Source organism: Talpa europaea (assembly GCF_964194135.1).
Source record: "Talpa europaea genome assembly, chromosome: X".
In the NCBI taxonomy this organism is placed as follows: Eukaryota; Metazoa; Chordata; class Mammalia; order Eulipotyphla; family Talpidae; genus Talpa; species Talpa europaea.
This window is the reverse complement of record NC_140081.1, coordinates 16,975,691-16,988,223: the sequence shown is the minus strand read 5'-3', so window position 1 is coordinate 16,988,223 and position 12,533 is coordinate 16,975,691. Positions and strand designations below refer to the sequence as shown.

Below are 12,533 nucleotides of genomic sequence, written 5' to 3'. Positions count from 1 at the left end.
AAGGATATGAAATATGAACTAAATGTTAATATAAAAATATAATATTCCTCTTCTATGTAGAATCACAATTTTAAGGTGCTTTTCTTTTCAAAAGTAAGATATCAGACCACAACAGCTGTCAAGAGTTATTACTTTCATTTATCATGGCACAATAAATTTGGATTGAGTAGAACTGAATGCCATCAGATTGAGTAATTATACTACCAGACTTTATTTGCCTTTACATGCTTTAATTATGATGTCTACTTGTCCAGAAGATCTAATTTATGTCTAACAAGCTTTATTTCAGACAGTGGAATTATGCTTATCTGCATGTCTTCCTCAAATGGGCACCAAGTATATCATTTTTTAACTAAAATGTGGAGTGGGATGTGAATATTTTTATCCAGAGTGAAAGGGTAGTTTTATAATTTTTTATTATATGAGTTCATCACTGGAAATATATCTCATATATTCCCTATGGTGCAGCAAAACCAGAGTCAACAGCATTACATTTGCTCATGACAACAGGAAGAGTAATTGTAAATGGAAAATTCAGTGCTGACTTCCTTATCTCTAGGAATGAAGGTCAGATTTGTATCACTTGCATTACTCAGCAACAAAGTATTTTTTAGAATCAACAGTCTTGAATGCCACTTTCAGAATTAGGTATAAAATTTAGCACCTACATTGTTTTGTTTCTAAGGTATTGATATTAAGTACTTGTCTAAATAAGAAAGGAAACCAAAAGGCTTCCCAACTTTAGTAAGATAGTATACTAATGATATAGAAAAAATGTGCTTTATTTCAGGAAAATAACAATTATGGAAATATGGATCTATGTTAGAGGGCTATTTTTCATTCTGTAAAATAATTACCATGATTTCCTTGGATTAAAAATAACTAGCCTATTTGTAACAAAACCCATCCCATGCACAGTACATTTATACACACAATTGCATAACATACAAAAGATCAAAGTAGATACTACTTCAATAACTAATTATTTTTAGATAAAAGCAAATCAAACATACAGTTTTCATGACAAAAAGTTTTCCTATAAAAATATCAATCAGTATCTATTATATAATATATGGGTATTTTCCCTGGGTCTACATGAAATTTAAACTTTTGCAAACTATTATATGATGTTACAGGGAAAGGTGTACTAGTTAACTTCTAATGTGACATTACATTTTAACTAATCTGTACTTAACTGTGTCCCTTTTCCAGGACAGTTCAAAAATCACTAGGGCTTCAAATATTGTCATCAACTATTTTCATCCAGATATTAATGTCTGGTAAACCCTTGCTGCTTACTCATACACATGAGTGTTTGGTGTTTTAACAAATTTAACAAAAAAAAAGAAAAGAAAAGAAAACATGCAAGAAAAGTAACAGCACCATTAGGCAGCTTATTCAGTTCAGTCGTATTACTTTTTCTTGCAGCAAACTTGGACATGGATGCCTTTTGTGGCATATACACCTTATTATCAATTAGTATTTGCTGACATTCCTTATTCCCAGACTAGATCAGAAAAGTACACTGTATTTAATATTAAGGAACACAGAATCTAGAGGAAGTTCTCAGTTGAGCATTAGGATAAGAAAGAGAAGAAGATGGATGGAGATTATAGACATTCACTGAGGTCTCTGTATTTCACCAACATCAACAGTTATCTAAATGGACTGGATTGATTTGAAACCATCCAACTGTACATAATCCTGAAAAAAAAGATAAGTCACTTGTATTCAATGAGTAGTGAGAAAGCAATAAGAGGGAGGAGGAAGAAATGATTCTGATACCAAAAGAAAGTGACTTTTCCATCAAGAGACCTATGTTACAAAGATGTATCATTTTTATCAACTTTACGAATATTAAAACGTTATGCTAATTGTCTTGTACTGCTGAACGTTTGTACACCTTCTCTCACAAGAGTTAAAATATAAGTAGCAGGAATCACTGATGTAATTATTTTCTTTTACTCCTTGTTTGTCCTACTAGGAATCTTTTCTTCTGAAATAATTATATAGTCAAGAGAAAATATATAGGTAAAGATCATGACATCATTATTTATGATGATGAAAACTAGAAAAATCCAAATTTCCAGCATATATGAAGTTATAGGACAGTCATATAAACATCATGTAGCTATTAAGAAGTTATTTCCTGAGAATATTAGAAACAATGTTTTTACACAACGTAAAGAATAAAAAACAAGATTCTTTTCTGTATTTCTCCAAAATTTCTACCATTAACCTATTTATTTTTTTAAGACAAAACCAATATTTGAATAAAGGGCCTCCCAGAGCTGGATGAGCAATTAATGATACTGTTCAGTAAATTCTAAGTGGCAAAATATAATGTGCCTCATTAGGTCCAGAATACAATGGATTTCTACTCTTTGAGTTTGGTAATAATGGAATATGCCATCTTCTGTTCTGGATGGTTCTGAAAATGGGCTCTCAGCCATAACAAGAAGTATCTGATTGACATCCTCAGGGCTCAAGCCCAGCAGGACAATGATGTCTGCCTTTTGATTCCCTTGATTACAGCTGCCTGAAAGGACTAAGTCAGGCTCACCTCCTAGATTGACCTTCAGAATTGTACAGTGTGATTTCTGGGCCTTTTGCCCAAAAAAGTGCTGTCCATACATTTGCTGATGCCTGAAAGTTATTTAAAAGGACGAAGTAATTTCTTCGCATTTAGAAATTGCACACAAATACCACTTAAAATGGAAATGTTAGGCAGTGATCACATATTGATGGAAATTCAAACCTACCAATTTACATATTTTATACAAATTTAGTTGCTATTAATTTTTTTCATAACTATTTTGCTTTTTAGTGCCTTTTGCTTTCTTCTCCACTGAAATAGTTTAAATGATCACTATCAGTATGTTTCTAGTTTTCAGAAGGGGAAAGAACTGGAAGAAAAGGAAGACCCAAGGAATGTGGAAAAGGAAAGGTAAACACGGCCAGCAATGGCACAGAAAAGAGAATTTGGAGATGAAGACAAATCCATACAGTTCATGATTTTATCTAAGTTATTACTCATGAGTTTGATATATTTGCCAATAAGCTAGAGAAATGATGAATTTAATGTTACCAAAGTCAGAAGCAAGTATGGGTAGTTTAGCCAGGACGTTCGAGTTAAAGGTCACCAGACAGGTACAAACTCAGCTTTGCACAATTTCCATACAGTGGTTTTATCATACAGGGGCTTATCATCCTCCGAGGGCAACCCTCAATTTAGGACAACATTGAGTCAGACCTCTGAGCTCTTGGCAAATGAAATGTTGTTGGCAATTCTAGCTTCTCAGAAGAGTAGGTTCTACTTATAAATCTCTCATCAAACTGAGGCTCCTGGTCACCCTTCTTACTCCCCACCCCATGACTCTTCACTCAGTTCCCCTTTATTAGTATGCAATATCACATTTTGAGCCTGCTAAACTTCCAAATCTAGACAGGGCAAAAATTACATTCCCAAGAAGATGAAAAGGCAAATCATGTATTGCAGAAAACAAATATATATTTTAGGCAATTCAAGTCATCTTTTATTTTTGTTTGTTTCTTAATATTATTTCCTATTTTCACTTACCTTTGTTCACCTGTTCTGATACTATTAAATAACAACACTAGCAAGATAATTATTTCAAGTCATGTGTTGCTCAAAACTTCAAGGATTAAGGTTAAATATCTTTAACTGGTAAATGATTTGTCTTATTATTTATCCTATTATAGAATCAGAAAACAAAACAAAAATAAGTTTTCTAAAAAGAATTCAAATTCCATGTTGATGTGTTCTGTTTGGTTTGTGTTGAGAGTTTATGCTCCTTTTGGCAGTGACAGTAAAGTAGTTCATTAGAATAATTCCTGGAGCATTTTGATAACGGTAATGTCCACCTTTTAAAAAATGAACATATAATGACCAAACCTTCCAGTTAGCATAAGAACTTTTCATGTTTTCAATTCTATTTGATTACTTCTTATAATTTTTGTTCAAGAAAAAGTAATCTTTAACAAAAATAGTTTTGCAAATTACTTATTCCACTTTGTAAAACACTAGTGGGAGGTAGAGTACAGTCTAATTTACTCCAAACTCAGGGATAATATATAAGGAAAGCCACTAGGTAACCATCAATCATAAAATTATTTTAATTAGATTGTCAAGTAAGAGATACAATTAATTTCACTTTCATTATGTTCACTACAGATAAGTGGTACCATAAACCACTCTTTCATGGACCAAGATATTTACAATTTGTGTAACTCCTTAGAAAAAACATCTAGGAGTTATTGCAAGGCATGAGCATGGCCACTTATCGGCATGAGCATGGCCACTTATGAGAATTTATATTTCAAAATTTCCTTATAAAGTAGCCTTTCAATATACCACAGTGTGAATAAAGAGTGTGACACAATTTTAATACATTTGTTTCACATACAATATTACTTTAATACTGCTTGTAGTCTTTCACCTCAAAACGACATGATAGTACTACTTGCATGTAAACGGCATTACCTCAAAGGCTTGGGTTTACCATCAAAGGAGCATATTAATACCCTGACATAGATAAATCCTGCATATGTTTGTCACTCAAAGTTCAGTAAATATTTCCAAGGTTAGAAACTCACTGACTATAGTATTTTTACAGTATATATTTTTGCACTATAACTTTGAATATGTTGTCATTCATATGACAACAGATTATCACATCTGCAATCTTCATTTTGAAGACTCTAATTTTAATCCAAATTCTCACTCCAGGAACCATAATATCATTGCTAACTTAGAGCATGGACTACTGGTTCTGTTATAGCTGTAGGCAGTGCATACACTTCTACTCTGAAATAGTTCATGTAAGATAAAACTCATGAACAAACAGGAATATATTAAATAATACATTTGATAATCCTTTATATCCAAACACTAAAAACAAATCATTTTCTGCTAAAGTTTATTATATATGTGTGCACACTATATTTGACATAAAAACAAAAACTAAGAGAAAATAATCAAATGTGCTATACAAATTTATGATTAACAGGTGAAAATTTCCATAATTTGGTGTAACTGAATATTCTAAGTCAGACTCAGAACTTCTAGGCTTAACTCTAAGATAATGATGTTAGAATCTTGATTTGTGGACAATTGAACATTTTTATCAAAGCATATTCTGTTCATGCTCTTTTGTCCCAAACCTATTAGTCTTTTTAACCAAAAGCCACTTGCTCACATTTATTTAATATGTTATTCATAACTAGCATAATGTCCATTATACCTGATTGGATAAAAATGATCTTTAACTGTAATAGTGACATTTACTTTCATGAACCTCTACCTTTTCTTCCAATTTTCAAAAATTGTATTTTAATGTATTAATGGATATTATAATTTAAATAGTTCTATATTGCCTATTTTAAAATCAATTCATGCCTTATAAAATGACACTATAATAACATCAGTAAAACCTTCAGCCCATCTCATTTTTCAACAACCATCCAAACAACACAAGAGCTTTTATATCCATATGTCCAGCTTGGTGCTAATGCATGCACTGTGGGTGATGGAAGGGCCATATTTGCTGGTATTTTCTAATTTTGCTCCATTTAAATACACATGGGCTCAGCTCAGAGTGAGTACTACATCAGGTTACAATCTAGGCTAATTCACTGTCAGAATGCATTGATAAATGTGTATTAACTAGAATTAAAGAATTACTCACCCAGCTGGGTCTCCTGAATTGTCATTTTACTTTCCACAGGATACAAAAGCTTGGGCGGCTTATCAGTCAGAGGGGCTGAAAAACAACAAAATAGTAATAACATGACTTATGTTTATTCTGCATGAATTGAAAGGTAGAATACAGTTCATTTTCCCAAATATTTTTTTTATTTTTAGAATAAATAGTGTTTCAAAGCATTCTACCACATAGTGGCTTCCACACTGTAAGAAGATTCTTCAGGAGAACTGTACAGATATCAGATAGCACATGAATCAAATATACACTTGCTAATTGATAGTCATATGGGACAGCTGAAGTACAGAATTAGGATGGGTCAGTCCTTAAGAATATATGACTGACATTCACTGAATATTTTCAATCTGCAAATTGTTTTTCTTTTTTTTTTTTTAAAGTGAGCTTTTTAAAAGAATACTTCAATTGAGGGAATACTGATTAATTGTAGGTATTTTGCAAGTATAGGATCCCCCCTTCTGGTGATGTAACCATAGTGGTCCCAGCACCCAAGCACCCATAATCCACCACGATAGTCCATTGTGCTTCCCAACCCCCTTCCCCTCTATCTGACTCTTTGTCTTTCACTTATAAATTCCACATATAAGTGAAAAAATCCAGTATTTGCCTTTTTACTTCTGACTTATTTTGCTTTAGCATAATCCCTTCCATTTCCATCCATGTTTCCACAAGTGGTATGAGTCTTTGATTGCTGAGTAGTATTCCACTGTGTATATATATCACATCTTCTTGATCCATTTGTCTATTTTGGGGCACATGGGTAGTTTTCCTTTTTAAAGAGTTCTCTACATTTTATCTGTGTTAATTAAAGATACACATAATACATGCATTGCATATTTCAAATTTTTTTTTAGCAAAATGTCTCATTCTTCTTAATCCCGTACCTAGTTTCCGTACCCTGGATCTCATTACCTCAAAACCTGTAACTTAGTAATTAGATTAAGTATTTCCTGTAAACATATTCTACAAATTAGGTAGCAATTGAATTAGTTTAAGAACAAGCTGCAGTCAAATATGCATGTACATATGAACCAAGATAATATATTCAAATGATATTTTCTATTTAGTCAAAACCCCTCATTACTATTATCCATTGCATTTTAATCATATTTTTAGTAACTTTTCAGCACTTACTGTTTTAATTTTTAGCTTTCAAACATTTCTGCTGTGTTCACATCAATTTATCGGTTATTGCCTACAGATCTAAGAGTGCATTATTCAACATCTTGAATATAGGGTTCCCATTGCATACTTCATTCCTAGCTAAACTAGACTACCCAGGCTTTAGAGAAATAATCAGTTCTTCATTAAACTGCTTCTTCCACCCTCTAGATGAATTTTCCAGGTCCCTTGAAATCTGTCATTGTAGCTTCCATGTGGCACCAAGTACAGAAATGATCATTTAGGGGTTGCTTAACTGAATGTTTCTGCCTTGAGGGTTTTCTTGCCTCCTTGCTAGGAGGACATGCCAGTCTGGTTGATAACTGGCAGGCTGATATAGACATAATTGCCAGGAGTTGGCCACACATCTCATCAACAGAGAATTCAAGAATTCAATCTGCTTCAGTAGCTAACCCCCATCTCTTTTTAATAGATATCATAGCCAGTGCAAAGGGATCACACCCCAAGTAAGAAAAACAATGATGAGTTTTAACAGTCCTGGTTTAGGAGATGAACCTCGCCTAGGAACAATAGCTTTTGTTCACAACTAAATGAAGCATTATTCACTATTATTTAACACAGGGCTGGGACAGGAAGGCGAAAGGAAAGTTGGAATACTAGTATGAGATTTATCACTTTGAAATTCTTCCTATAGAGATGACACCAGTCTGGTTAAGCTTAAATACTCTTGTTTTTTGCCTAAAATGATCTTAACAGAATTTTATTCTTCTACCAGCTAAATAAGCATATTATTCACTAAATGTTGGCATATAAGTTCACCATTAATAAGTCAAAAAGTCACATGTCTTAGAATCTGATTATCAAATCATTTCAGTGAACTTCGAAAGCCACTATGGTATCAAAATAACTGGCTTATTTAGTAAATTACCCCAGTTTACAACATCTACAAGTAGACAATTCAACAGTATGTGATAGAAAGCAGCTGAGATACCTGTTCAAACATGTCCACACTAATTTATAGTAAGGGAAAAGGAAATCTTTCCTTTATTAGAATAAAAGAGAATTAAATCCAGATGCAGCACATTTGTTTAATACAATGGTATGTGGTTCTTCACCCCAATCCACCAACCATGAGGAATATCTTTAAGATATAATGTTACATCTTTAAGTCTTTTCATAGTACTTCAATGTGACAACTTCAAGTTAGCAGAGGAATCATAGAATTCTGGAGCCTAAAACAATTAGAACTTATTAAGTTCTTTGATTTTTAATTTTTCTTCTCTAAAGTTCTATGATTTCCATTGTTCACTTCTGGGCAAGTGCAGTGAAGATTGAGATAAGGGGAGTTCCAGGGGTTGCCTCTACGCCTTGTTGCACCATCCACTTCTCTTTGATAAAAGTATCTGCTTTTTTTTATGTTACGCATCAGCATTTCCTCCAAGATTTTAGCCAGCAAAATTCACATAGAGTTTCAATGACTCAGAATGGGACTTCAGTTCTGTGTTCTTCCTCCTGGAACGTTTTCACATTAGTTTCTAACAGCAAATCCTAGAGCTTGTGAGAGGCATAGCAAGTAGTCACAATCTCAGGGTTTTTGGGAGAAAAAAATGAAATTTTTGTTTTGTTCTCTTATTTTAAGAAAAATTTGCAAGTACTACTCTAACATAAAAGTGATAGACTTTCTATTTAATCTCTTTCCAATATCTTGATAAACCTCCCAGATATCATAAACAATGAGAAAATTATTTTCTTTTTTTTAAAGATTGATTGATTGATTGATTCAAGCACTGGGTACAGTCAGAAGCGCGGGAGGGTGAGAGAATTCACCAGAGTCAGAGCGGAGAGCAGAACAGGCAGACGAAGTACACTGCTGAGGGGAGCAGCGGGCAGCAGGAGAGGTCTGAGTGCCATGTGGGATGCTCACCTGGCGGCCTGGGATCGAACCGGTGCTGCAGAGGCTGCGGGTAGCTTCGCAACCCAGCGCTCAGCCGCTGTGCCATGGGGAAGGCCGGAAACAATTATTTCATTGAATAATTGTTTTCAAAATAGAATCACTCAAGAATGCCATTGGAAAGTTAATTAATATGAAACTATTGTTAGGACTCAGGTTTCCTATCAATTTGCCACTTCCTACAGTTGGCTTTTTGCCCCAGCTCCCTTGATCTGCAGCCCTGCCTGTGTTGTGCAGACTCATGGCTGATCCTAAAATTCAATTACCCACTATCTCCTGATTCTTACCATGTGAGCTCAAAACAAAACAAAACAAAACAAAACAAACAGAACAAAACAAAGCAAAACATGGTAGGTGACCAAAAGAGAGCAGGGGTAGACAGAGTAAATAAAGATGGTTTAATATATTTAGATTTTATTTTTCAAACAATTGCTACAGTGGATTTTGCTAAACTGTAGTAGAGGTAAATTTTAACTAAATGCATGGATAATTTCAATCATTTTAAATAAATATGTGTAGACAAAGCTAACACAAAAAATGGAGAGAAAAATGAAACAATACATAATTATCAAGAGGAATTATGATGGGCCCTCGGAAAAGGATGCTGATTAATGTAATAGCTATAATCAAGTAGGTGAGCTTGCCAACTACTGTTTACACTTCTGTTGACAGGCCAGGGGAAAAAAATTAATGGTCACCAATTAACTTCTAGCGACAATAGTCAATTCTAAGAAATTATATGTCCTATGAGAGACAGTATCTCTTCTCTAGCAATGAGAAAGTAAGCAAAATTATCAGCACATAAAATTTTTTTAATTTTTCTATTAGCAAATAAAAGATCTTCAAGAAATGAAAATGATAAATCCCAGGCTGTTTGGAAACGCTTATTAAAGGAAAACTGTGGAATAGACAAAAGACACCATATGACTACTAAAAGTCAGAAAATTTTTAATTCTCTCCTTGGCTTGGACAATCACAATAAGATACCACATTTCCAAAGTACAGTGTAATGTAACTTAATGACCTTCCATATACTATGTCTCTGTTTATTTATATTATACTTCACTAGAGAGGATATTTATATTTCTTAGTTTCCTCTTAATGATACTGAATTCTGCACAATTACTCAAAAGTATGATTCCCACACAGTGGTTGTTCTCTACTGGGGCAGTCATAACTGGTATGTTTCCAGGGGTGCTACTTGACTAAGGATACTGCTTAATATCCTACAGTGCACAAGAAAGCTCCCCTAGCCCCACAAGAATCATCTGGCCCCAGATGTAAATAGCTCTGAGGTTGAGCAGCCCTGACCATGATAACCATATATTAAAAGAGATTGCATTACCATATCTCAAGACAGAATTGGACAAGCGATTTGAATTTTCTGGTAGACAAAAAGCTACTGGAAACACGGGGATTTATGAAACAGTGGAGGGTGCTGCCATTTGAGCTATGATTGAGTGGGCCACAGGCTAGAAAGGAGCAATGAAGGAGTCCATGAAGAGTATATGACAATCTGTGTGGGTTGCAGCACCCAGAAAGATCAGGAATGACAGGGTGCAGCAGAGAAATGGGAGGTCAAAAGGAGAATGAATTGAGAGTCCACAGAAAGAATGAATAACACTCTTTTCCTTCTTCCAACCTCCCATAAGAAGAATGAGCACCTCCAAAGTCTTGTCCCCCTGGTAAACAACTAAAAGTTAAGACATTTTTCTCTCGAGAGATAGAATAAATCATCTAATATAGAATTCCATAGGTATTCCAGAAATGCAGGGTAATTCTCATGTATTATAAAAGCTTTAGTTTTTGAAATATTATATACTTATTTCACAGCAAAAGCTTCGTAATACTATTCTGTATCAGCTAATATGGACATTGCTTGCAACCACTGAACACATATTTATGAAAAAAGGGTACCCTAAAATACAAGTTTTTTTGGGAAGTGGCAAGTAGTCAAGAAACTATGCTAAGTATTAAAAACAAAGTAGTCCATGTAAAATATCTCAATTTTTCATTCAAATTTAACATAACACACTCTGCTTAATTTCAGTTACACACAATTAACTTGACATGTTAGTTGGAAAGAAGCACAAATGTAAGGCTTGTAAGATACAAAAGCATAAACACAGGATTGCAAATAAGCATATATGTAGGAAAATTGACACATCATATTTTGGAGTATGCTGTTATGTTATTTCATTTAACTATGTGCTACAAGGGAAAGATCTGGAAACTTTCTCCCAAAAGGACAGCCAATGAGGACAGAACTCAAGATTTGAACCCATATCATTTGATTTTAATGGCTACATGCTTTTCATTTCTCTAGATTGTTTTCAACATTTGTGCTCTTTGAATGTGCTTTCTACTAGACCTTGTTTTTCTTGGAGTTTCTGGTGATATGAGGCAGACTGGGGAAAACATTATTTTGATGGCATTTGGAAACAGACGGAAAGGGGTATGTGAATCTAATAGATTTTATTGATTAAACTATATTTGACAACAGTGAAACTTTTACTGTAGAAATGACTAAGTCTGACTCTTCTTCCTTAAGATTGGGAGAGAGGATTATGCCTGTTACTGGCTCTTATAAACAGGGCTTTTTAATAATTATAGGACTTGATAACACGCAAGTGGAGCCTCTCATTATGAAACACAAAAATCTAGCCATTGTAGAAATTTCATTAAAACTATTATTAAATAACAAATGAAATTTACTGAACATGTTCTCCATTGAAATTCAAGATTTATGAATATGCACTAAAATTTTAAATTATTACAGAAATTGTATAAAATATTAGGTGTCTTTTATACTGGCATTTAATGATAACCAAAATCCTCTAAAAATACCATCATTGCGTAAAATTTGGAAACATATTGAAAAGTTCTACTGCTACTATATTATATTCTACTAAATGAATTAAACTTCATTGGTGGTCAGCTTACGGGACAGTAATAAAAGATTCATGAAATGCTGATATGTTCAACATTTGTACTTGCTTTAACTTTCTTGGCCTCAACAATGATAAGACTGGTTCCTTTGATATTTCATAACTCTCTGTTAAATTATATAGTTGGAACACAGAAATTGACATAATAGTAATATAAATATTGTACATTAAATTACAGGTTTACTGTGATTTAATGGCACAACTGCTTAAAGAAATATATGTCTAAATAATTAGTCTTCTTCCATCTTTTTATTTTTCCTTCCTTTTCCTCTTCTCTCTCTTCCTCCCTCCATACATCCATCTCTCTTTGCATTTCATACTTCCTTCCTCCCCAATAAATATATCTTGAAGCAGACTGAAGGTAAAACATTATGTTTTCTCTATTCTGTGTAGAGTAAAAAAAAAAACAAACAAACAAACAAAAAAAACAAAGTACAAGGACCCTGCATTTCTACTCATTCATTCATTCAACAAGTGGAACAGCTACAATTTACTTGCCAATATTATTATCACTTTTTCCTGTTTAGATTAATTATCAGTCATCCAACTAAGACTGTTGAGAAATCTTCTATGCAGAAGTCATTTCATAACAATGATTATTTAGCAAATAATAATCTCCTACCTAAAGGGATTTTAAACAGCTTCAACAATGTCTAAAATCTTAAAGAGTTCATATAGTGGTTTTCTGCTGTTTCATAAAATGAAAATCTATCAAAAGTCATTAAAATATGATTATTACAAAAAAAAAGAAATCCAAGAAAGAAAATCATG

At 33.5% G+C, this 12,533-nt stretch overlaps 1 protein-coding gene across 1 annotated transcript in view; it reads right to left on the bottom strand.

The window, feature by feature from the left end:
- The window catches only part of IL1RAPL1 (interleukin 1 receptor accessory protein like 1), a gene marked incomplete at its 5' end in the record, with an annotated part of 983,085 nt that overhangs the window by 259,918 nt on the left and 710,634 nt on the right, over window positions 1-12,533 (bottom strand). Inside the window, one exon of the mRNA XM_084259235.1 lies at window positions 5,709-5,783. Coding sequence (XP_084115361.1) covers window positions 5,709-5,783 — 75 coding nt within the window. The remainder of the gene's footprint in view (window positions 1-5,708; window positions 5,784-12,533) is intronic.